At 43.7% G+C, this 27,500-nt stretch overlaps 1 protein-coding gene across 4 annotated transcripts in view; it reads left to right on the forward strand.

Annotated features, from left to right (window-relative positions):
• MITD1 (microtubule interacting and trafficking domain containing 1) overlaps positions 1-27,500 on the forward strand; it is a 45,757-nt gene that overhangs the window by 140 nt on the left and 18,117 nt on the right. Inside the window, exons 1-3 of one of the 4 annotated variants that reach the window (XM_085864548.1) lie at positions 24,795-25,039; positions 25,070-25,259; positions 27,229-27,330. In XM_085864548.1, the coding sequence (XP_085720674.1) occupies positions 25,112-25,259; positions 27,229-27,330 (250 nt within the window). In that variant the 5' untranslated portion in view covers positions 24,795-25,039; positions 25,070-25,111. Of the gene's footprint in view, positions 1-24,240; positions 24,265-24,788; positions 25,040-25,069; positions 25,260-27,228; positions 27,331-27,500 lie in introns of those variants that run through there. The other 3 variants (XM_085864549.1, XM_085864551.1, XM_085864550.1) reach the window with 3 other exon arrangements.

Below are 27,500 nucleotides of genomic sequence, written 5' to 3' on the forward strand. Positions count from 1 at the left end.
GTGTCCTCCGCAGAATTAGGCGAGATATCGCCGCTGCCCTTGCCAAATTCCCATTTCCTACTCTGGTGAGTAAGGCACCCGGCATGACCCTTTGGCAAGAAACTTCCCTGGCAGCACCAACACTGTGTAATGAGTAGGATACAGCTCAGATCTCAGATGTAGATATATTTTCATGACAGTGTACATCTGCAGCATTGCACATCTATTCACAGCGCTGTAATATAAATTTAAAACGACATTCAGAGATAACGACACATCGATAACGTTTATGGTATTTGAACTTGGGCTCACAATCTTAAGAACTTGAAACTCGGTCGGGAACACCAAATATGCCAAGTTTTGTGAACGAGATGAGATATATTTTTCACTAAACACAAAACATTGCAGCAGCGAAAAGATTTACTTCTGGTGCTATTGTACTCTCGGAGCATATAGATCACTTGCCACGCAATTTCACACAACAGCCACTTTAACCTGCATGCACGTAGCTACTGACTAGTAAAATGGGCTTTGTGTGGTGTGTACCTCCACCAACGTGTACGAGGAGAATGGCAGCAGGTAAAGGATGACCTTATCAAACGGAAAGGTTGTACCTGATCCATAAAATGAAAGTGACGTGAAGATGCGCCGGTTGAACGATGCCACACATTTGGCTGGAACTCTGTGGCAAGACTTCAACCTCTTTATTTCATTACATCTCTGGAATATCTTCCCCTTTTGTTTGCATTACTTACTGCTAATGGTTGTGGAGGCAAAAAAACTTATAGATGTTACAAAATCAGGATCGTCTGGATTATCTGATCTCTTAGCTGTGAAATAATATCACGAGAAGAAACCTCAAAACTCACTTTGAATGAGTGTATGGGTATTAAAAATTTATTGAATAATAATTTAGAATATCTGTCGATGTTTATCAATCGAAAAATCACCATGCAGAGACGTGCATGCACTTGTTTGTGTGTGTATGTAAGGATATTTTTTTTAAATTTAACGCTGTTAATGGAAGGTAGATGACTAAAGAAGAGTGATTAGACCACACACGTACACCACTGTAACAAAACAGAGCCTCACCGCATTGTGGACAATGTATTACAAATGCCAACTTTATGACACATCGTCACTGTATTAAGGTCTTAAAATGACGATTTAGATGATGAACCCCTTTGAGAAAAATGTTAGAGATGTTAAGTAGGGATTATATGAAAGGCTATTTAAATAGCATTTTTAACTAAATAAAGGCAGTCAGCATGCATTTAGTAAAGGGAGGTCATGTTTAACAAATTAATTTGATTTCTTTGAAGCAGGTTTTTATTGGGTGGATGAGGGAAGTGCAGCGAGTAACTTTTAGAGGACAGAAGGTCAGTTTTTATTTTTTGGTATTTCTATGCATATACGGTATGTTTCACCATTGTAGACCAATCACACGTATTAAGTTCAGTCCCCACATTTTAGGTAAGCATTTAAGCCTGGTGTTTGCTTAGTGGTTAGGGTGATGACTTGGGTCCTACGGTCCTGAGTTCAAGCCCAGTTGGCCGCTGAATTAAAATACACCAGGAGGTTGACTCAGCCTGTCATTCTCCCGAGGTCGGCAAAATGAGTACCAGTGTACTGGTAAGGGGGACACTGCATCAGCGGCATAGCCGCATCCCAACCAATGATGCAACCAGCAGCCACAGGCTGCACTCGATAGAGAGAGAGAGAGAGAGGTAAACATTAATGTAGGAACAAATGACGAACTGGTGTTTATTGTTGCATTGAGTATCTACACATAGAAGAGCTGTGAATTGCATATTGCTGACCTCAGAAGGATGACAGACAGTCAACCCCACCTAGTATTAATTCAGCAGCCGAGCAGGATTTGAACTTAGGATCCTAGGATCCCAAGCCCACCACCCTAACCATTAAGTCAACACCAGTCATAGCATGTGACCCTCATTGGTCATCTCCAATCTCATGGAGTATATATGACTTTGTGTTCCTCTCAATAGCAACAGATCACCTCTCCGTATGGTCTACTCGACCCCCAGCTCTGTTGTCTCAGCATACGAGGCTCCATCTGCAAACAATGATACTCACTTCTCAACTTACCTTTTTTCACACTTCAAAATCTGTAGAGACGTTAATGCTTGGTGTTGGTTCACCTACTTCACTACATAGCCAAGCAACTAAGTTGTTCTGTGAAAAGACTTAATTGCTTGGCTATCTTTTCCAACAAACATCTCTCCAAATGGCAACCATTCATTACTGTACCTAATCATGGTATAATTTTCCTCAAACTCATCCTGCTCCTCCGCAGCTCCTCGAGGCTCTTCTGACAAAGCGTTGGTAAAAGATGGTGTCTCTTTGGCAGTTATTAGAGAACCCCAAAGGCTCAGACCTGTTTGCCTAAGCCGATTGGTCTCCGATAAAATGTGCTCTCTCCAGTCAAGACTGGTCCATCATCACATCAGCTCCTAACATTGACCGCCCCTGGACTTTCGTCAACAAGAGAATAATTTCTCTTTTTCATAAGTTAATTCCATCTCGTCTTTAACTCTTCTCTCCATTATTTCGACGTTGGTGCACCAATGCATGTTGTGAGGCTGTCACAAGAAAATAACTTACATTGTCCTCCTGCAAGGAAACCCCGAATGATTGCAGCTTGCAGGCTCTCCACACAGCTCACAACCAGTATCTGTCCTACAAAGCACCAAGACCCAACATCAGGCTCACCTGTGATCCAAATTCTCCAGTATCTCACTCTGCTCCAAAGCCTGGTGGGAGCTGGTCAGGTCTATATCTGGCAGACATTTCTCTTCCATTCCTTCTCTCCTAAAGGACACTGTCTTCACCAAAAATGCCAAGGTCCTCAATCTGTTTCTTCCTGTGCCCATCCTTTCCACCTTCACAGAATGTTCACCACAGCATATAGACGTCTCTCACAACATAGTGGATAAGTTTCTTGTTCCCAGCTCAAAAACTCCTCTGCAACTGGTCCTCATGGTATATGTGCTCTCATCCCTCATTCCTATCATATCCCCTGCACTCTGTATTTCACAGGTCTTTTTTTGCATGGGCTTCTTTCTTCTTGGAAATTCATCCTTCTTGGAAAGTTGCAAATATCACTCCTATCCACAAGAAATGATCCAAAACTGTTTCCCTCATCTACACATCTATCAGCATTCTCCCCATCATAAGTAAGCCAATGGAGTCTATCATTGCAGCCAATCTTAGATGCCATCTCTTCTTCAACTTGCTAAACTCTGACAACCAGTTTGGCTTCCAGCCACTCCACTTGAATGTGCTACTCCTGACACAGCAGTGGATGGATGCTCCGAACCAAAAGCAAAAAGTTAGGGCGATCTCTCTGGATATCTCTCAGCATTTGATACTGTCTGGCATCCAGCCTTGTTGACTAAATCGTTTTAATCTGATCTGCACATCCCCCTGCTAAAAAGGTTGTCTGAATTCCTGTATGAGTGGAAATATCAGGTGGCCTTTGATGGTGTTCTTTCCCACAACCTTTCCCTTCAGGCTGGTGTTATCGACAAGGCAGCGTTCTTGGAACGATGTTATTTTCAATCCATATTAATTATATCTGTCTGATTCTCTTGAAGACCAGCCTTACCGTTTTGACAATGACTCCCTCCTGTGCAGAATCATAAATCACATTTGTGAAAGGCAGGCTGCTGCTGTTGAATTACTTTCATCAGATCAGAACAAGATAAGCTGCTGGTCAGATACTTGGAACATGACATTCAACGCAGGCAAGTCACATGCTCACACACTGTCTCTCCACAAGGATCAGTAATCAAATTATCCAATGCACTTCTCTGAAAAACCACTGGAAGAGATGCAGCACTGAAATTCCCTCACCTCACCATCTGCTGTTGCTTCATGGGAGGATGCACATTACCAAGCTAGCATCAAAGGCCAGTCACTATCTAGGTATTCTCCATATAGCTCAGGTGTTTCTGAGCCACACTGAACTCATCACAATGTACAAGGTTTTAATACAAAGCTCCATGGAGTGTTACTCCCCACTCTGGGCTGGAGCTCCTGCTTCCCACCTTGCTCCTCTTGAGGCAGTCAAAAAACAAGGCCTTCCACACCATTGGTATCTCAAGGTCGGAGGCAGATTCACAAGTACTGCTATTCTTTCACTGGTACCAAGTTGGTGGGCTCTGTATTACAAACAAGCTTACATCTAGCCTTGTTCCTTCTGCCCTCTCCTACCTCTCCAAGCCACCCGAGGGCACATGCGTTCCTCTGGAAACGCTCATCTGCTCACCCTCCCAGACTACAGTGGTTGCCCTCCTGCATTCATTCATCCCCTTGTTCTCACAATTGTGGAATTGTTTCCATGTGTCTGTCGTCTCGTCTTCCTCACTTTAGCCTTTCAAATGTGCTGTCCATCACCACCTCATCATGCTCACCTAAACATATCCAAGAACTCTTGTACACATCATGATTTTCTTCCCATTTGTCCCTGTCCAGGCCACTGTAACTCGTTTTTGCATTATTCCTCCTTTCCTCCTCATGCATATCTATCAGTCCTCCCCCCCCCCACCCCGTGCTATCCTTTGGTAGTTTGTGAACCTGTTTCCCTTTGTCATTAAGCTCCTCCATTAACTTAGACCTTAGTTAAGGAAAGGTTTTGTGCAATTAATTATTTTTTCCCCATAAAAAGCTGTAGTCTACTTTTTTTTCTCAGTGGAATTCCCACCCCAGTAATGTACTTGATCTAAACACTGGAAACATAAACAGTACTTTTTGTTTGGCGTAAGCCTTTAACCATTGCAGGGGATGCTTCGGGCAGTGTAGTATTAATTTGTGGAGTAAAGATTCCGATGTGTACCTCACACAGGGGAAGCCGTTGAATACATCTGTAATACACAGATGCCCCACACCCCCTCATCCGTCCATCCCCACAACCGAGCGGAGAGGAAATCTACACCAGATTGTTTCTTATTTAAATCACTGGTCGTTAAACTTTTATCTCAAAACTTTTGAGTTGATGGAGAATCTAACCTTCCACTACTTCTTTAATTGCTCCAATTATTCCCACCTTCCTTTGGAGTGAACTGGGGAAATATTTTACCCCAAGTGTTCCAGGAAACAGATGGCCAAGCCTGGCGTTCTAATGAAAATGGAAGGAATTTATGATTTGTTTAAAGTGTTGCTGATAACTTTCCGACTCTTCGTAGGACACCGTGAGATTTTAATGTACACCAACTAATGCTAGCAGACAGGACACACAGCTTAACAGCCATGTGAAGGATGGTGCACTTTGTGATGCAACACTTTGTCTGTGAAGCGCCACTCCGGAAGTTTATAGTCGGGTTTGGAATCAAACTCAGACTTGACAATTTGACGATAAGTGCGCTACATCTGCATCATCCTTTTAAAGTGATGGATAATCCAAACATCGGTAATATTTGCTATGGGGGCAATAAGGACCTTATTTAAGGGAGAATCCTCAACCTCAATAAGGGACATAAGTTGTATTTCCTGTACACCAAGGCAAAACAATTCCAACATAGTGGGGTTTGTAACCACATAATCTTTATAAAAGGATTTGAAGGTTGCAAGCCAAGAGTGATTCATTAACTGTACACACAAAATGTTTTCTATGTTTTAGCAAATTTTCATACAGAAGGACAAGCGTATCGGAGTAAATGAGGTAAAGTAATAGTTGACATTTAGTTACACTATTTTGTCGTCGGTGTCTGCAAGTTGAAGCTGTGCACAGTGCATGCTGGTCATTCCGAGCAGTCACATTGACATGGTTTTGTATTCCAAGTAGGAGTCAAGCCGCCAATAGGGTTCTCACTGGAATGAAGTGAATCTGCAGGCATTTGAAGAAAAAAAAAAAGTCACTTCCAGCAGAATACCTTGCACAGCGTTCGATGGCTGCATGGCATGATGCAGTGTATTGAACATGTTGGACTGCGATGCTTTGACATACAGCAGGTCTGTAAAAAAAAACAGAAAGAAAGAAGGAATTATGTCATTGCCCCGTGAAGTGCAAGTTATGGCTTAACTTGCAAAGAAATAAATAGGCAACTAGAACGGCACTCATTAGAGCGCATACCTCGGCCAGGCTGAACACTTTACGTTTTGTATCCCACTGATAGGCCGGACGTGGATCCGGACCTGAATCAAAAATCGAATCGGCTTGTTCTGGTCACCGAACCAACTCATCCACCTTGTTTTGTCATAACTCGTTCACAACTTTTTGAAATTGTGAAATATTATGCTATATATAGTTTTTGGTCCCATCTCTCACCGGTGAAGAATCACTTTAAAAAAATTTTTAATTCACTTATCTGGATCTTCACCAAATTCGAAACAATTCTTCCTCATCCTGCACCCAATCTGTCCACCAAGTTTCGTCCAAATCCATCCACAACTTTTTTAGATATCATGCAAAACGCATTTCATTTTTGGCCTTTTGTCTCAATAACAATGAATTGTTAAAAAAAAAAATTCAATTATCCAGGTCCAGATCGTCTGCAAAATCGAATCAATTTGTCCTATCACACAGCCAACCTGTCTACTAAATTTCGGCTGAATCCGCCCACAACTTTTTGACATATCCTGTTCACAAACAAACAGACAGACAGACAGACAGACGGGGGTAAAAACATAACAACCTAAGCCTACCTTCGGTGGCGGAAGTAACAATTAAGGGGCACTTTTAATAACAGATCGAGTTCATAAATTTATTTTAAATCATTGTGCCAATTTTAACCCTCACCAAATGATTCGGAGTGGGAATTGCATTTGGGTCCGTTTGTTTGTTTGTCTGCACAGAACTTTCGTGTTTTTCTCTGCAACCACTTGTCAAATTGAGACGAAATTTTCACGACTCATGTAGAATGTTTCAATGATAATTATGACGTCATAGGTCATATGGCGTGGCAGCCATATTGGAAAAAAAGGAAAAACTTTGGACCTCTGTCTCCCTGGACCTTGAGTGTTTGGTGAAAGGATGTCAGGGACTTCTGAATCACGTTCCTGGGTTTAAAAAAACAATGCACTTGGTGGTTTGCAATTGCAGTAGGAGTTGGGTGAGAATTTTGATGTTTGTTCAGGGTGCTGGCGACAATCACAATTACTCTTTCCAAAATACACCGTAGGTTCTCTAACATACATCAAAAAGCAATGCTGGCAGACACGTCTCCAGCTAAACATCCCATCTCAGGGACAGTGTGCCCATTGATCGGTGGGTGGTCCATGAGTTGAAGCACCAATCACCAAGCATAACTCAATTGAACCACCCTGCCTGTGAAGCACCAATCTGACAGCTTATAGTCGGATCAGGAATAGAGCCCGGATTAGACATCTCAAAGGCAAGTGAGCTACCTCTGCACCATCCTGTCTGACATAGCGTTCCTGCATTAATAATAAATAAACTTATTAACAAATCCTGTGAATGAATAGAAACACTTTGCATCTTTGTGACCTCAGTATCAATGCTAAAAGCAATTACTTCAAGTGAAATTGATCCCCAGCGCACATCTCCTCTTTTCTTCCCTCTTTCTTTCGTCTGTGGGTTCTCCAATATATGTCTATCCAGCCACAATCTTTCCTCCAATATCCGAACTTGGCAACTCACAGCCACCCCATGCTACAGTCTGTTCTACTTATTCTAACCTTGTTCATCTGTCTATCCCATATTTGTCTGGTTTCCCACAACCTTATTGGTAGTTTCAAAACTTTCCACACTTGGTACTCTCTCTGTTCAGTGTGTTGTACTATTCCTATTGAAAAAGAAAAAGAAAAAAGGGAATGGCATTATGCTGGCAGAGAAAGGGAATGGCATAATGCTGTCATTATGCTACTAGAACAAGCACACAGAATGGTATTATACTGGCAGAGAGGTTATGCTAATAAGAACGATTTGGAACAAGAGCCCCACCCCCGATGACTGGACAAAAGGCCTCATTGTCAACCAAGAAATGTGATCTCGGTAACTGTGACAACTGGCGGGGATAACACCACTCTCAATCCCCAGCAAGGTCCTCCACAGGTTACTCCTCAACAGGATTGACAAGGTTATTGACATCAAGCTGAGACAGGAGCTGGTGGGATTCAGAGCAGGAAGAGGGTGCAACCAAATCTTTGCACTATGTAATATCATCAAACAGTGGTTAGAATGGAATACAACTCTTCACATTAACTTCACTTACTACAAGAAGGTATTCAATCGTGTACATCAGGAGAGTTTGTGGAGAATACCGACGTCTTCTGGCATTCCTCAGAAGTTGGGTACCCCAATAAGCAAATTAAATGAACACTTTGAATGCAGTGAGCGCATGAACAACCTCCTATCAGAGTGGTTCCTTGTGGAGTCAGGAGTTTGCCAGGGTTGTATCATGTTACCAATCCTCTTTCTGATTGCCATCGAGTAGATCATGAGGAACACAATTTCAGATAGAACTAGAGGCATCCAGTGGACCCTTTCCACACAACTTGAAGACCTAAACTTTGCTGATGATTTAGCTGTTTTGTCATTGAAGAATATCCATCTGCAAGAAAAAACTGACAGGCGAGCCAGCTTTGCCAGAAGGATATGTCTCAACATTAGTTCCACTAAGACCCAAGTGATGAACATCAATACCACGCTATTTGTACCCATTACGGAAAATGGAGAAGAAGCTCCAGAGACTGTACAGAATTTTACAAACATGAGCAGCCTCATCAGCAAAGACAATGCTGCCAAGAAGGATAAAGGCAAGACTGTGCAAAGCTCATAACACATTTGCTCAACTTCATCCCATCTGGAGGTTGAGGCAGTACAGCCTGAAGACAAAAGTGTATAACATATAGATACTACACATATAAAAGATAAGAGTGTATAACAGCAATGTCAAGTCAGTTCTTCTTTCTGGTTCTGAGTGCTGGTGAGTAATTAAGTCAGACATGAGCATGGAAGAATCCTTCCACAATGGATGCCTTAAGAAAATCTGCTGCATCTTCTGACCCAATAAGATACGCAACTCAGACTTGCAGGAAAGAAACGGCTGCTGCAGCATTGCCCATGAAATAATGTGTCACCACCTCCGATGGCTTGGCTGGGTGCTTAGAATGTCCCCTGACTGAATTCCCAAGATTGCTTTGAGATGGACATCATTGGGAAAGAGGAAACCAGAAATCGGGAAATGAGGGCAAAGAAAAGCAGCGTGAGGGGGAAGAAAGGGTGCATGAGGAGAAAGAAAGGCAGCGTGAAGGGGAGGAAAGGGAGCATGAGGGGAAAGAAAGGCAGCATGGAGGGGGAAAAAAAGGCAGCATGAGGGGAAAGAAATGCAGCGTGAGGGGGAAGAAAGGCAGCGTGAGGGGGAAGAAAGGCAGCATGAGGGGAAGGAAAGGGAGCATGAGGGAATGAAAGGAAGCGCGGGGAGAAGGAAAGGTGGCGTGTGGGGAAGGAAAAGCAGCCTGAGGGGAAGGAAAGGCAGCATGAGGGGAAGGAAAGGTGGCGTGAGGGGGAAGAAGGGCAGTGTGAGGGGAAGGAAAGGTGGCGTGAGGGGGAAGAAGGGCAGTGTGAGGGGAAGGAAAGGTGATGTGAGGGGAAGGAAAGGCAGCGTGAGGGGGAAGAAAGGCAGTGTGAGGGGAAGGAAAGGTGGCTTGAGGGGGAAGAAAGGCAGTGTGAGGGGAAGGAAAGGTGGCGTGAGGGGGAAGAAAGGCAGTGTAAGGGGAAGGAAAGGTGGCGTGAGGGGGAAGAAGGGCAGTGTGAGGGGAAGGAAAGGTGGCGTGAGGGGAAGGAAAGGCAGCGTGAGGGGGAGGAAGGTAGTGTAAGGGGAAGGGGAAGCAGTGTGAGGGGAAGGGAAGGCAGTGTGAGGGGAAGGGAAGGCAGTGTGAGGGGAAGGGAAGGCAGTGTGAGGGGAATAGAAGGCAGCGTGAGGGGAGGGACGGCAGTGTAAGGGGAAGCATATGGTTCATGAGATGGCCGCATAACATCCTCCACAGTGCCATACACCACGGGCCAGGTTTCTGTGAAACCCGCGCACCGCACACACATAACCGGACAGACACACACACACATAACCGGACAGACACACACACACACACACACACACACACACACACACACACACACACACACATAACCGGACAGACACACACACACACACATAACCGGACAGACACACACACACACACACATAACCGGACAGACACACACACACACACACATAACCGGACAGACACACACACACACACACACACACACACACACACACACACACACACACACACACACACACACACACACACACACACACACACACCATTCGTACCATGTCCATGTGTGCTGCCAATGTACCTCTTCATTTTCAGCAATTGCTGACTATTAATATATTGCAGCAACTATTAGTATATTTATATTCATATCTTGTAATGAAAGCAGATTGCATAAAACGGTGAAAAAGAAAACTGTGTACATAACTGCGAAAAAAGACCACCTGTGGACTGTATCGTCATGGCTTGCAAAAGCAGGTTAGAGCACACGGCATTGCGCTCAATGAAGTTGCACTTTCTGCACATTCCTTCATCTTTTCTTCACTAAATATAATCGTCCGAACATTGGAAAAAAAATTAAGCTGAATGCTTTGCTGAAAGAAATACTCTTCGTTATGAAAATAATAATAATAATAATAATAATAATAATAATAATAATACTCGCCAATTTGTTACAATTTTCCGATTTCACTCCAACTTTCGACACCTATTTGGTCCACAAGATCCGATTCTCAAATCAGATGTGATATTTTGATTATATACTTTAATTATTCCAGGAGACATCATTTTTCCAAATCAAGGTATGTTTGAATAGGCCGAACAAAATGGCGAATTAAGACCACAGCAAGTTGACAGACGGCTAACCAAGGATGACACCTTGATAAAGGATAATTAAATAAGGCTGTTAATTATCTTCATAAAGGGTGTTTAAATTAACCCAAACACCCAATTTTCACTCATGCGCTTCCTTGGAGTTCTCTTAGTGTGCATGCAAAATTTGGGGTCCAAAGGTTTCATGGCTTTGGAGTTATGGAGGAGACACGCTGACTGACACACACACACACACACACACACACACACACACACACACACACACACACACACACACACTGACATTCATTGGGATACATTATGCAAATCGGATATCCGAAGATTCAAAATAAGGCTGATATCCTACTCTTTAAGTATATGCATTCGGCTATACGTCTGAAAATCAAACAAAAAACAGCTGAACCAATCTCCATCAAATTTTGCACATCAGAGGGTGGGACAACAAGGGAACACAACCTCCTCAGCAACCCTCCCCTGTGAGGGTGGGACAACAAGGGAACACAACCTCCTCAACAACCCTCCCCTGTGAGGGTGGGAAACCGACTTACTAATTTCACCTGTACAGCTGGGCCAACCTCCACAAAGTTTTGCATACATGCTAGAATGCCAGAGGGAACAGGTATTTACTAGAACAGTAGAAAGAAATGGTTAAATTCTCCGGGTGGGTGTGTTCTCGAGGAAGAAAAAACAAACAACCCACAAGTGACGTGATCATTCGTCTGCCTCAAGGTTAAGGCTGGGAACACATCAAAACTTTTTTGGTTGAACTTCGATGACTAATGTTGCTCAAAAATCGAATACCATTTCATGGATTTATTTTAACCACACCCATTGAAAAGGGAGCAAAGACGTAAGCCAACTAAGACTTGCACATTGCTTCGCTCATGGGAATACTTTGAGATGGAGAGAGGGGTGGGAGAGGGAGAGGACGCTTTCATGTGGACTATGTCCACACCAATGTATAATGTATATATATATATATATATATATATATATATATATATATATATATATATATATATATATATATATATACATATACATATACATATATTGATAGATAACACAATATCTCAAAACAATGTGGACGGGTTTGGACGAAACTAGGTGGATGAGATGGGTAGGTGACAAGAACAAGCCGATTAGATTTTGCTTCAGATCCGGATCCAGCTTATCAGTGGGATACAAAACGTAAACTAATCAGTCTGGAGGAGTAAACGCTCTACCAAGTGCCGTTCTTGTTATTCAATGTTTTTCACAAGTTTTGTCACTGCAGGAAGACCTACAAAGCACTCTTATAGAGGCTGACACACGCACGCACGCACACATGCACACGCACACACACACATACAGTATATATATATATATATATATATATATATATATATATTTTTTTTTTTTACTTCTGACTTTTCTTCCCAAAAGTTCTAAAAAAAAATCGAGAACAAATTCGAAGGAAAAATAACTCCTGCTTGTTATTCCTTCCTTCGCTCATTCTTCATCTTTCTCTTCTCAATATATATATCACTTCCTTTCTTCATTGTGTAGGGCCATGTGTAATCCTGTATTTTTTCTTTGCCAACTGTTGTTTCTAATGTTTTTCATGTTCTATGGATATCCTTCTAACAAAATAACGATGTTGGGAAGTTTTAATTTTATTATTTTTATGAATTTTAGACCCAATTTTGATATGACCCTTAAATTAGCTAAAAAAACATACTTTAAAAAAAAATTATTTTGTACATAAATATAGCATGTGACACCTCAAAATGAGCCTCTCAGTGACTACAAACACATGAACATACTATTTTAGACATTTGATATAGATTTTAAGGCATTGTTAGCATACATAGATAAATATGCTTTGCTTGAATGGTATGTAAACTTCCTAACATCACTAACAATAAGCTGTATAATGTGGAATCATATACATATATCAAGTTAATATAATTATAGGCTCATTGTTTTGCAGTGCATTTCAGGGAAAAACATGATAAACTCTTGTTACCAAATATAAAATAGTTGGGGACAATTCCAGTATAGATCCAGGTGGTTCGAAAGACATTATGTTGCACTTTTTAGAAAATACCTAAATGTATTAAGGGTAATATCATAAGTCTGCATCGCTTCCCTAAATTACTTTCTTATGGTGGGTGGGTGAGTGGCTGGTTGGTCACAGAGGGGGGGGGGGGGATGCATTGTTAAAAATCACTTCTCCCATTAGTCTAGAGGGGTGGGTGGTTCTAATCTACATTGTATATGACAATACTTTAAGGAAGCGATGCAGTCTTAAAGCAAGGTGATTATTACAGAAAATTCACATTTGTGCATATATTCATGCAGTTTGTTGAAATGTGTTAAACAATGTACTAGTATTACACATTCTATACTACACATTCTACTCTAATTACTACCACTCTAATATATGGTCATACTAATTAATTACTAGACTAGAGATTCTACACATCTAGCTGCAAACATTTAGTGTCAACATGAATGACATACACATAATTGGTTCTATTTATAGTAAATCACAAAGTTAATTTCAGTTTTATACTTTATAGTCAGTAGTCAACATCATCATCATCATCACTTTCAGTTTCATCATCACTGTCAATCATCAAATTGACAGGTTCTATGTTCATGCATTTCTCAGGTGATGCCTCACAGGCACACATCTCTGTGCAAGGGAGACGAGCTTTTTTGCATGAACATCTACCCCCTATGCATTTACTAGTTCCGCATCCACATCTGGTGAGCTCTATCACAGCATCTGGTGCTGGTTTCAGAGTGGTTATGATTGGAACATAGGTACTGTCCTCCATCCTCCAGGCATACCTTTCTGGTGGTGGCAAGTTGGGTTGTGGATTGCAGTCATTACACCAAATCATGGCCTGATAGTGGGCACATAGGGTATGCTGTTTTAACACAGCTGCAGTTGGTGTTTAACCTTTCAGACTCCGCCTGTGACCTCTTAAACATCTCCCAACGAAGCTGTCCCACATCCTTTTTTTTTGGTCTGTGGCTGGAACAGCTGAAAAACAAATTCTTCTAAGGCAGCTTCTGTCTCTCTTGTGGGTGTTATGGTGGAGCCCAGGTTTTTGAAGGCAGTGAGCATGTTTGGAGAAGCCTTCTGCATAACTTTCCAGCAGGTCAGTTTTCCTTTCCCAGCAAACTTTCCTGTTGTATCACAGCCTGTAAAACTGTGAAATCCAGGCAATGCTGCTGCCAGATCTTCCCTAAGTGCTTCATAGATTGGCCTCAGTGGTACGATACGTTGGTGTTCTCCTGCTCCTAATATCATGTATGTCTGCTGCCCAAGTTCTGGGAAACGACGTAAGGCAAGAATAAACACATCTGTGTCAGGTGAGAGGATGTGAATTACACCTCGAGACTTTGCAGCTTCTAGAGCATGCAGTATCAAGATTGTGTCTGCTTCCTCCTGGGTTGTGGTCAGATGCATCACAGGTTGCTGCTGAGAAGAGTGTGCACCATTTTTAGTAGACACAATGACTGATTTTTCAGTTTCGGTGAAATGGTTAAGTACCTTCATTGAAAGATACTCTGTGAGACTGCTCTTTGTTTTCGAGCTGCTCAGGAATGTGTCCATAGCTGTTCTGATAGGTGTCGAGTCCATACACACATAACTCCATGAATCCTTGATAGATCCTTTCCGATGATCGCGTGTACCCTGTTTCAGGGTAAACTCCAAATAGTAGTGATCAAACACAAGATGCACTGTGTCATAGTTGAAAATCTTGTTCTCCAGTTTCCTGATGTATTCCTTGGCAAAGTCAGCGCATGTTTTGATGTTTTTTTCCATTTGCAGCTGCTTGCTGAACAATTACCATTGCATTGATGATAATGATGGATTCTTCCTGAATCCGGACTGGAATATCTGGTACTGCATGTACTGTGGTAGCAACATTTTCTACAGCATTCAGCAATTTGCTCTTGTCCTTACATGGTAAGACTGACCCATCGGGGCCAAAGAGTGATCGTGAAATGCTCGAAAATTCATAGGTGCCAATTGCTTCCCGAATGTCAATGTCTGGCCGGGACCGGGCTGCAATAGTCATTCTAGCAAACAGGAATCAGTTCTCCTTCAGCTCAATATTTACTTTATCTGCCACCTTGACTTTCACTGTTTTGCCGGCAGAACTCCACATCTTTAGCTTCAGTTTTGTCATTTCCGCCCAGAGACTTGTTTCTCCTATAATGCGTTCTTGTACAAAATTATTGTATGCCTCTCTCCCTGCTTCCTCGTGTCGAAGAATGTCAGTCTTCACTTGGTCTGGCATTACAGATTTGGTCACAAAGTTGACTTGGTCACTGCCATTGAAAGTAAATGGATTTGTTTCTTTCAACACCGTCTTCAGCTGGTTGATTCTTTTCTCTTGGTTTAGATTTACAGATTGTGAAAGCCCATGGTGCTGTGTTCTTTGAGGATTGACCACTCCAGCTGTTTGCTCTGCTTCTGATGTGATACTGATAAAAAATATACACATTTTTAAAATGTTTTTGATGGTTATGCATTGTTTCGTTAAAAAAAAAAAGGCATAAAACTGAAAATGAAAACTTCCCAACATCTTTCATATCCTTTAGGGATATCTAAAGGATACAAAAATGAATATAAACAACAGTTGGCAGACCAAAAATGCGAACTCAGATTTTTCAACATATAACCCTACACTCTCAGTGGGGGTTCTTAAGTTACAAACTTTTGGGTTCTTAGGTAAAGTAAACAACTTAGGGGTTCTAAGTAAAGAACTAATTTGCATCTTACCTTCAAAGCTTATGAATGACAATTTTGAGATGATTAATGTACCTTTCACACAATTTCTATGCCAATTCAGGTGAACACATAAACCTGCTCACCATGTCCTATTGTCCATATCTTATAACACTGCTTTCCTTCATGCTTTCATCCTGTGATTCTGGTGGTGATGTCTGTCTTTGTTTGACAGAACTGAGGACCCACAACGGAAATCGGTTCTGTAGAGAATACCAACTCGAGACCGTTAACCCTTTCCTGTTTGTTCCTCCTACTTATGTAGTCTCTGGTTGTCCGTAGGTAGCACTTTTGAAATGCACTTAGTGGTTCAGCAAAATTATCACGTTAAATATAGATAATTAGGAGGGGAAAACGAACCTGTCCCATGATAGCTGAAACCCAGCTCACATTCTCCGTTAGTGAAGTTCAGCGAAATAGCCCAAATCCTATCAGAAAGTAAATGACCAGGAAAAAATAACTGAAGGAAGTTTGTTCACCACAATCCAAATTCTCATTTAATATTTTTTGGTCCTCACCATCAGCCATGATCTTTCTTGGGCAGACCATATTTCCAAGATGAGTACACCCACTCCTTGCAGGACCTACCAAGGGGCCCAGCACGTCGAGTTGGCTCAGGTTTGTTAGACTGTGCCAAGATGGCCTCCAAAGCCAGCCACTGACAGGACAGCCTTCATCGTGCAAAGTCATTCCTTGGCACACCTGAACTCTTATCCATCCACAGATCGATGATGTACTGCTCTCCCCTTCAAGGCCCGGTCACACCTTGACGTTTTAGCCAGCGATGGCAATGTATTAAAATTTATGTAAAACGCTGGCTTACGTGGAACTTTTGATGCTTTTTTAAAAAAGATTCGGATGTATTTACAGCGACTTGGTCTTATGTATAACGCATTAGTAACGGACACAGAACATTTCATTGTGTTATAGATAACTTATACCAACGAATGCTGAACCTGTTGTCGGCCTACACAACCTATGCCCAACGATAGTCTAACTTAGGCATAGCGCGTTACACGGATCGCCGACGATGTCGTGACGTAGCCTATTAAAAGGCTGACGCACAACGATTCGAATCATAACTGCCGTAGAAATGGAAGTGACAACATCGCGGTCACACCTTGGCGATCTTGCCAGCGTATGCCGACCTAAGAAAAATGTGTCTAAAACGTTGGGGCACGTCAAATACGGTATGAGTAAGTTTGGTATACGTGAGTAGAATGCTAAAGTACGCTATCATACGTCGTAGTAAGTAGAGTACGTCAAGAAATTTTAAACATGTTCAAAATTTTACGACGTACTTGGCGTATGACACACGCTCCGCATGTGATGGAGATAAGTTGTACACACGATATGTGGACGCTTACACACGTCCACAGAGGCTACTTATAAGCTACTCATAAGTTGAAACACGTCGCGGTAATGTCTTTTTTACGCGAAACTTATTTCTAACTTATGTTTGACGTGCTTTGAACCAATTCTTTACGTAGTCCCAACACACATCGACGTATGTAGACGTATTCCAATGACGTCTTCCGGTCGACAAAAAAAATAAATGAACGTGTTTCTAGCTTACAACTGCCATATAAAGACGTGTTCCCAGCGGTTTGGGGAATTGGTATATAAAAATGGTGTTCATAAAAGGGGAACCCAACAGTGTTTTCGAGTCCTTTTTGAGTCGATGTCCATGTCAGCAGTAACAGTATCAGTATTAGTATAAGTAGTATTTTGTTCATGTTGGCAGTAGTAGGTGAGTGTGAGGGGGAGGGTGTGGGTTATGATGGATCCTCCTTGTGTCCGCGTATCCACGGGTAGGAGATATCTTTGCACCATTGTTCGAAGTTCTTCGCGGCTAATTTTTTATGGGGCTTTTTCAACAATGAGCTATAGCTTGTTTTTACGATTTAGGTCTATTCATAACAGGTTGGACAAATGCACAATGAACTAATAATGTGCATAGAGCGCTTCGATAACTTTTCGATACGGTATACCAACGAATAATTATCGTGTAGCCGGCGTTCACAAACTATGCCCAACGATAGCCTAACTTATCCATATCGTGCGGCAGTTTATCTTTGCCGGTGACGTGGGGTTTGCTATTCATAGGCTGCCACTCAACGATTTAAATGGCTGCATCTCCACTATTGAAAGTAGACGCTTGCGCTCAACAATTGGATTTTTTTTTTACACTCAACAACTTTTAAACGGTAACACTCAATTATTTTCATTGTTTACAATGAACGATTTAAATTGCTGTCACTCGCCTTTGTTTTTTGACGCTGGGGTTTGGAAATTTGAAGCGTTTCTTCTGAACGTGTTAAAACGCTCAAACTCGACTATTTTAAATAGACGCTGCCGATGGACAATTGGAATCATAGCCAAGCTAGACATCGAAGTGTGAACATCCTCGTCATGCCGAAGAAAAGTTTGAAGAATGCTGCAAATAAGTGTCCTGGCCGTGGCCGTGGACGCTGACGCAAGGACGATCCATTATACCGACGTCTTTCAGCCTATGAGTAACTTAAAAGTAACGTCTGTCGACGTGTGGCAACGATCGCGTAACGTGCCAACAACACGTTAATCATAGGTTAGAAATAAGTTTCGGGTACGCTAAACATTACCTCGGCGTGTCTCAACTTATGATTAACTTACAAGTAGCATGTGTTAACGTCTGTCAACGATCGCAGACCGTGCATACAACTTGTGGCCAGCGTAGCGGAACGTGTGAGTCATATGCCGGCATACGTCGTGAAATTTCAAGCATGCAAAAATTTGAGGACAACCGAAAAGTACAACGTTTAAAGCCAGCATACAACGACATATGCCAGTATATTTCAGCGTGCTCTCAATGTTATCAAAACTTACCCATAACGTATTCAACGTGTGCCAGCGTTTTAGAAAAAAAATTCAAAAATCGGCATACGTTGGCTAAAACGTCAAGGTGTGACTGGGCCTTTAGGCAGATGCCCCTGCCTCACATCTTTCTCAGCTTGACGCCATTGAAACCAAGGCCTTTAAAATCATCGGTATCTTGCACGATGAAGCTGAGTCTCTGCACCTATCGCTTTCACATGGCCTGAGCTGTTCCCTGCCAGGTTCCTGCACCATGCACACGGTCTGCTGATAACTCCCTTCCTTTCTACTCCCATTAACGCTCCCCAATCCCACCCCTTTCCAAGTTTCCAGTTTTTCCTTTCACTTCTGTGATTGACAGTTTGTGGCCGTATCCATCTTGTTCATCCTGTGTCCTCCTCCCCATGTCCCTTATCCTTCTAAGTCTTCCTCTATTTTGTCTCTCCACACTGATGTTGGGATGTATCCTCCCTCCCCCCACCCACCTCTTTCTACTGTTCTTTCCATTCTGGCATGACCTGGTCTGTTCTGTGTTCAACCTCTTCCACCAGCCTCAACTAAATAAATAAAAACAAGATACATAAAAGAGGGGGAGCACTCGGGAGAGTGCAAAACCTCCGCCACCAATACTGCTGGGTCACTCAAGTGAACCTTATATCTTATTCATTAAATATGATGTCAACAGTGCTGAGAGTTATAGTTCTTTTCTCCAACATTTTTTTTTGGGGGGGGGGTGGAAATCACTTAAAACATGTAAAAATGCGAAAAAAAATTCTTTTTTTTGGGGGGGGACAATTTTTTTTGGGGGAGGGGGTTTGGAAATCACTCAAAACATGTAAAAATGCAAAAAAAAAAAAATTTTCTCAAGCAATTTTTTTTTGGGGGGGGGTTGGAAATCACTTAAAATATGTAGAAATGCCAAAAAAATTCTCTAAATTTTTTTTGGGGGGGGTAACAATTTTTTGAGGGGGGTTGGAAATCACTTCAAACATGTAGAAATGTTAAAAAAAATTCTCTATTTTTTGGGAGGGGGAACATTTTTTTTTGGGGGGGAGTTGGAAATCACTTAAAACATGTAGTAATGCAAAAAAAACTTCTCTAACAATTTTTTTGGGGGGGGTAACAATTTTTTGGGGGGGGGTTGGAAACCACTTAAAACATGTAGAAATGCAAAAAAATTCTCTATTTTTTGGGGGGTGGGGTAAAAAAAATTTGGGGGGGTTGGAAATCACTTAAAACATGTAGAAATGCAAAAAAAAAAAATTTTTCTCTAACAATTTTTTTTGGGGGGGGGAAACCAAGTCCAAAATTTAATGACATGATCCTTGGACCATACCTAACCCCCCCACCAAGTTTCGTCGAAATCCGTCAAGGAGTTTTTCCGTAATACTGTTCACAAACAAACAAACAAACAGGAAGGGGTGAAAACAGTAACCTCCATCCATCTTCGAAGATGGCGGAGGTTAATAAATAAATAAAACCATGCATTTTGACCTGGCTTTGAAACTTGACCACTTTCTTTGTGATCATTAGAAGTCGTAAATATGCTTCTTTAAGCCGTCCTCTAACTCGTCCTCCCACCAAAAAGCTAGTCGACTTTGAATGATCACAAAGTGATTGTTTTTAACCCTTAAATAAACAAAACGAAAAAGCAAGAAAATAAACTTACTCAATTGTGTTGTGAACCGCCTATCACTGTGATTATTGGAACCTCATGATGGGTTTCTGACTCTGCCCACTCATTGTTATCCACAGCATCACTGGCATTCCAAATGTTGCAGGATTCCATGGTCACACCATTCCCAGCCTCATTTTCCCCTGTCGGTCACCCATCATCAAATAATTGTGAAATAAAGCCGATGAAAAATTATCCTGGTCGCCATTTCTACCGACTATGCCCACGTTGATGTGAAAGCATTCTCGTTGAAATGTGAAATGTTTTTTTTTTAATGTTTGGAATTCTCTCTTTCTTGACAAAGCAGTGCATTAAACGGACATGAGATCATATAATGTGTGGAAGATTACACCATATTGTTACAAATCTGGAAGCAATTTGCACACAGACAGCAGTCCCCGTAGCTCAGTTATCTCAACAAGTATGTGCTTATAGTTAGGGCCCCATCCCCTATGTCTAACGGGAATTACATGTGTGCGCTGCGAAGTTTCTTTATAGTTGGTTTTTTTGACAACAAATCCCCTTCTCGTGGGGCAGATAACAGCAATTTTTGAGAGGAATCGTGCAAATGATGATACAAGCATCAAATTTGGCACATTTGTTCTCCAGGAGATTCTAATCAAATCTGCCTGATTTGCCATTTGAAAATCCAAATTTTGGAAAATATTAAAAAATAAAAAAAACTTCAAAAAAGTCAAGATCACGAATCAATGTTGGATGCTGGCTGAGATTGGTGAATGTTTCAGAAACATCATCAAAGACGTTCCAAGTCTGCCATGCAGTTTTCTTCCCTTTACCACGGAAGGCAGACACGACGTCACATCCAGTGAACGCATGGAAGTATGGGATCCCTCGAGCTTTCTCAGGCCCTATTGCAGAAACTACCTCATGGACTGGAATCCATCATGCCTTGGCTCCTTGGCCAAAGGCAATCCACATGTTCTCAAGACCTAGTTCCTGTAAGGATGGCAGTACAGATATTGATATGACTAGTACGTCCGTGTCGTTAGCCTTAATGATAATGGACTTGCTACCATCCGTCGTTGCATCCCTGGCGTGTACAAATATTCGAGTGTCAGCTTCTTCATAACAACGTGGAGACACAGCATCCAGTGACTTCCTTGTGTTGCTAATGACATCTTCTCCTTTTGTGACAATGACTGTGCTTCAAACATCTTTTCCGCAAGGAAGTGAAACAGCTCAGTCTTGTTGCTGTCATGTCGAAGAAAGCTTCTCCAGTTACTTGGGGTCTTACTGGTTCCTGTCACTCTTATTCTGATTCCTTGCCCCCTTTTCGACCTTGCCTCGGACTTCAGACTTGACTTCTTGTACACATCAAACACTACGTCCACCCTCTCGTACCTGGCGCCATAGGATTCCACCTTTGGGATGATGTCTTCTTTAGCATAGTCATCAAATATCTTTGAAGTGCATGGAGGGTAGTGCATTGCTAAGTGCTGAGCCATCAATGATGACTGCATCTACCCTTGGTTCTCTGTCTGGGATGTTCACTTGCGCTTCAAGAATTTCAGCCAGCTGTGACTTTAATTTTTTTTGAAGTTTTTTTTAATTTTTTTCAAATTTTTCAAAATTGGGATTTTCAAATGGCCAATTTGGCAGATTTGATCAGAAAGCCCTGCAGAACAGAAATGCCAAGTTTGATGCTTGTATCATAATTTGCACGATTTTTCTATTATCTACTACACTATTCACCTCTTCAAACCATCGCCTCCATTGCCCACGTGTTTTTGGCTGAAGGCGTGGGCGGAGCCTCCATTCGCTTCAGATCGAGGCTCCGCTCCGAGGAAGGGCATGGAGCACTTCCACCAGCCAATGGGTGAAGGGCGAGCAGGGCCGAGGCGCCCCAACCAATGAGGGGAGGCCACTGATCGCCTGACAACCCCTCGTCCAATCAGGAGGCGAGTGGGAGGAAAAGAAATCCCTCACACCTGGCAAGAAGAGTAGAGTGGTTGTCAGGACAAGAGAGGCAGAGTCATCAGCGCGTTCCGTCTGGCGGTCTGGGTCTGCCTCGCCTGGTGTCGCCGGATCAGGGGAAGCTTTTTCGGGCTTGATCGAGGGTTGCCTCGTAATCTCTCGCCTCGTTCGCCTTCGTGCTGGCTGGCATCCGTCGCTCCTTCCCTCGTCCCTGGTGCTTGTTGCTGCGTTGTGGCAGTGGGTTCGAGTCCCACCACCAGACAAGCACGAGCAGACCGCACGAGGCAGACAGGTGCAAGTGTAGGCTCTTGCCCTCAGCTCGCCTTCCCTCCGAGCTGAAAGGCCAAAATATAGACCTGACGGGGTCCAGTTCGTGTGTGTGTGTGTGTGTGTGTGTGTGTGTGTGTGTGTGTGTGTGTGTGTGTGTGTGTGTGTGTGTGTGTGTGTGTGTGTGTGGCACCGTCCTGTAAGTAGAAACTGTTTCAGTGTCTTGTACATTGCAGATTGCATTTCTTATAGTCGGTTGTAACTCTGCTCTTTGTGTGCTCCCCTCCCCGATTATTGTTCATAAATAACCCCCCCCCCCCCAATTGTTCAATGTACCAGCTCATTGTCTGTCACTTTCTTTCATTGGTTTAGCACGGTGCATATTGGGAATTAGGGAGGCCGTTCGTGCTGTAAATTCTTCATTTGGACTGACAGATCTTGGTAATCCCTGCTCGGTTTACACCCGGATTGGGCTCGGTAAACGCCCGTTCTGCCCGAGGTCGGTCAAGGGTGTGGTTTTCCCCGGTAGTTGGATGACGTGGGTACTTGGGTATATTGAAATTAGGCAATTAACCCTACCCCACGCCATCGAAATATTGGCGACCACGGTCCGCTAAGGGACCCGTGACCTTTCGGACTTATCCGAGTCACGACCAAAATTCCAGGGTGTTCGGTGGAGACGACCCTACTGCTCCCCTTAGTGGTCGTTTATAGCCACCGAACCCGGCCCACAACAATATTAGATCCACCACTCGAACGTACCATGTAAACACTCATTCAAATACCTTCTTTCCTTGCACAAAGTAAACAATTCATTGTTCACACAATGTCACATGGCATCTGATTGACTTCAATAATTTTCAGTAATGGATCCTTCCATCTTGTATAATGATTGTAAAATATCCATGATCAGTAAGTATATCCATCAGAGGCTAAGCATCATTAACATCTGGAAGCACAAGATAACAGGTTCATTGTCTGACTCGATGCAGAGCAGAGACAGCGAGTGCTCTCGACTACTCACAGACATAACCAGCCAGAGCAAAATAGCGACACCTTGTGTGTCAATGAAACATCACTTAGCACCTTACCCTTCATAGAAAGTCAGTTAATCAAATGTGAATGGGGATGGAAGGGGAGAATGTAAGGCAAAACTCAATGGCAAGGAAGGCATTCCGCAACCACCTGTTTGTCTGCGTGCTGCACCGTCCTCCAAAGAGTGATGACTCCATACACGTGTGTGTGTGTGTGTGTGTGTGTGTGTGTGTGTGTGTGTGTGTGTGTGTGTGTGTGTGTGTGTGTGTGTGTGTGTTTTGGACCAACCTATCCCAACTGTTCCTCATGTGCCTCAATTTCATTGACACCATGCTGATTGTCTGAGAGGTCATACATCCTAAACAAGCCAAGACAATGCAGCAAAGAAGCCTGGTGTTGGCTGAACCATAATGGTTCAGGTGGCTGGCTTAAGATCTTAGGTTTTGAGTTCAAGCCCCTGTTTATCGATTGAATCAACATCAGGTGGGTCGACTTGGCATTGCATTGCAGTCAACAGGGGGAATTGCATCAGCAGCACAGCCACACACCCAGAAATATGATGCAGCCAAGCAGCCACAGGCTGCACACAAACAAGCAAACTGGAGCAAAGGCCTTCTGTGAGTCCCTGGGTCTGACTCCGTCTGTGAACTTTCCAAACAGGATTTGTACCCATATCAAATTCTCCCTTCTGGATCTGGTAAATGACCAATGACAAACTTCTCACGTCTTTTGTTCCTCCGCCGTTCCTATTGGTCAATTAAATCATGTTCTTGCGAGTCAATGGTCTCTGTGTCGACCAAGGCCAGAGTCCGGCGATTCACTCAGGCTGAGTCTACTCTCAGGAGAGCAGTAAAGCATCGAGCCAACCTCAATGGTGAGCTCTCACCCCCTGGGCTTTCCCAAAACACCCTGCTGGTAAAAACTCAATGATTCGGGAATTTTAAAACTCAGTGGTTGGCTATTCGAGCGCGGAACACATTTCCATGTGCGGACCGAACCCGGATACTGATACGGATCAAACCGTCAGGGATTAGAACAGAGTGTGTTTCATTGCGAATCATCTGGTGGTGGAGTGCGGTTCTCCAAGCCAGCCGTTCCTCACGACCCTTTTGCTGGAGTACTTTGGACACTTAGCGAGCGCTCCACAAGCAAAAAAATAATCCTTTTATTATTGCGCTCGTTGAAAAAGCTCAACAACTGGAGGTTGTATATATCTCTTAACAGCAAAGAAATAAAACATTTCCTGGAGCGATTAAACCAGCGGTCTCCTCCCTCTACACCGCCCGGGATAAATTTTTTGTTGTTGTTGTTGTTGTTGTTGTTGTTGTTGTGTGTGAAAAAAAAAAACATTAATTTTCCTGTCGATTCGGATTAATTTGAAGCAACTTTTACTCAGTAATTTTGAATCGCGGAAAGCAACCTCTCCAGAGAGCGTTTCCGTGGGACAGACAGACAGACAGACAGACATTATCCTCGTGATATGTACAGTATATCGATTTTTGTACAAGACGACGAACAGTCTTGATCGAAGCAGAGTGTCGATCGATAATGTGTTTTCGTTTTAATATGATCTTATTTTAAGAAGCGAGAAGACGCCTTACACTGGGAGCGAACCAGCGATTCACGCGGAAGTAATGGGCAGGGGGTGCTCCGTGTCCGTGTCCGTGTCCGTGTCCGTGTCCGTGTCCGTGTCCGTGTCCGTGTGATCCCCTGTCATTGTAATGGCGAAGAGAAGCAATCTTGCGGGTTTGGAAGCTTCGGCCGTATCTCTGATGAGCCGAGCCGTGGAGCTCGACGCAGCCTCTCGGTTCCAGGAGTCGTTGACCTGTTATCAAGAGGGCATCCAGTTGTTGATGAACGTGATTAAAGGTGAAACCAATCATCGCACAAGATCCTGATGTCAGTTACAACAGCGCTGGTGTTCCATTACCAAACGGCTTGCTGAGCCTGGTGTTCCTGAGCAACCATTTCGACGAAGTGCTTGCTCGAGTGCTTAAGCCGCTTGGCGAGCGCTCTCCAAGCTGCTTGGTAATGGAACACCACTTTGGTTTGGCCGTCGTCGTCCATTGCAGGCGAATTGTTAAACTGATTATTACAGCGCGGAGACATCGCGCTGTTATATAATTGGCTATTCTGTCCTATGTCTTCTGTCACACTTGTGGGCGGAGATTGCCGGGTGGGTTGTGGGCGGAGATTGTTGGGTGAATTGTGGGTGGAGATTGCCGGGTGGATTGTGGGCGGAGATTGCCGGGTGGATTGTGGGCGGAGATTGTCGGGTGTATTGTGGGCGGAGATTGCCGGGTGGATTGTGGGCGGAGATTGCCGGGTGGATTGTGGGCGGAGATTGTCGGGTGTATTGTGGGCGGAGATTGCCGGGTGTATTGTGGGCGGAGATTGCCGGGTGTATTGTGGGCGGAGACTGTCGGGTGGGTTGTGGGCGGAGATTGCCGGGTGGGTTGTGGGCGGAGATTGCCGGGTGGGTTGTGGGCGGAGATTGCCGGGTGGATTGTGGGCGGAGATTGCCGGGTGTATTGTGGGCGGAGACTGTCGGGTGGGTTGTGGGCGGAGATTGCCGGGTGGGTTGTGGGCGGAGATTGCCGGGTGGATTGTGGGCGGAGATTGCCGGGTGTATTGTGGGCGGAGACTGTCGGGTGGATTGTGGGCGGAGACTGTCGGGTGGGTTGTGGGCGGAGATTGCCAGGTGGGTTGTGGGCGGAGATTGCCGGGTGTATTGTGGGCGGAGACTGTCGGGTGGATTGTGGGCGGAGACTGTCGGGTGGGTTGTGGGCGGAGATTGCCAGGTGGGTTGTGGGCGGAGATTGCCGGGTGGATTGTGGGCGGAGATTGCCGGGTGGATTGTGGGCGGAGATTGCCGGGTAGATTGTGGGCGGAGATTGCCGGGTGTATTGTGGGCGGAGATTGCCGGGTGGATTGTGGGCGGAGATTGCCGGGTGGATTGTGGGCGGAGATTGCCGGGTGGTTTGTGGGCGGAGATTGCCTGGTGGATTGTGGGCGGAGCTTGCCGGGTGGATTGTGGGCGGAGCTTGCCGGGTGGATTGTGGGCGGAGCTTGCCGGGTGGATTGTGGGCGGAGATTGCCGGATAGATTGTGGGCGGAGCTTGCCGGGTGGATTGTGGGCGGAGATTGCCGGGTGGATTGTGGGCGGAGATTGCCGGGTGGATTGTGGGCGGAGATTGCCGGGTGGATTGTGGGCGGAGATTGCCGGATGGATTGTGGGCGGAGATTGCCGGGTGGATTGTGGGCGGAGATTGCCAGATGGATTGTGGGCGGGGTTAATGCGGAAGAGCGACGTTTTTTTGTGCTGCATCGTTTTCTGTGCGACGCCGGAAGTTTATTTTCTGAGCAGGAGGTGATATTCTCCCTGTTCCGTTAGTTGTTGACGCGCAGCGTTGTAACTCTCGTTCTTCATTGTTTTTCACCAGAAGTGTTTTTAAAACGTCTTGTGGAGGTGATTTCTTCCTCTTTTGGTGACAGAAGTGGTTATTACAGTGCGGCGACATCGCGCTGTTATATAATTGGCTATTCTGTCCTGTGTCTTCTGTCACACTTATGGCCTCGTACGTCCCCTTGATCTGAGGGCTATAAATAGACATTTGTCCAACGTCACAACTCTTCCCATCACGCATGTTAATTCACCGTGTCTACCTTTAAATTTTATAACTGCAAAATTGTTTCATCATTCCTAACCGAGACTTTTACTGCCCCCAGCCACGCGATATCGAAGTATTCGCTTCTTGTTGTTATTATTATTATTATTATTATTATTATTATTATTATTATTATAAATAATGCATGATTTTTTTTTCCTTTTTTGTAGAGACGACAGATGGTGCAAAGAAAATCCGCTACCGACAGAAAATATCCGATTACATGGACAGAGCAGAACAGATAAAACAACAAGTTTGTAAAGAAAAAGAAGGTTTGTTTTTTTGATTAATAGAGGGGGTTCAGTACCCATGATGCAATGCGCGGGCTCGATTGTGGAGCGATTGATGCTATCGTTACCAAGGAAGTGAATACCACCAACATGGCAGCACGCAGGGAATTATGGGATAGCTTTGAAAACCCTCAATCGTCCATACCGTAGTT

This window comes from Eptatretus burgeri, chromosome 18, assembly GCF_056783735.1.
Source record: "Eptatretus burgeri isolate ZD-2024b chromosome 18, Ebu_testis_v1, whole genome shotgun sequence".
Lineage (NCBI taxonomy): Eukaryota > Metazoa > Chordata > Myxini > Myxiniformes > Myxinidae > Eptatretus > Eptatretus burgeri.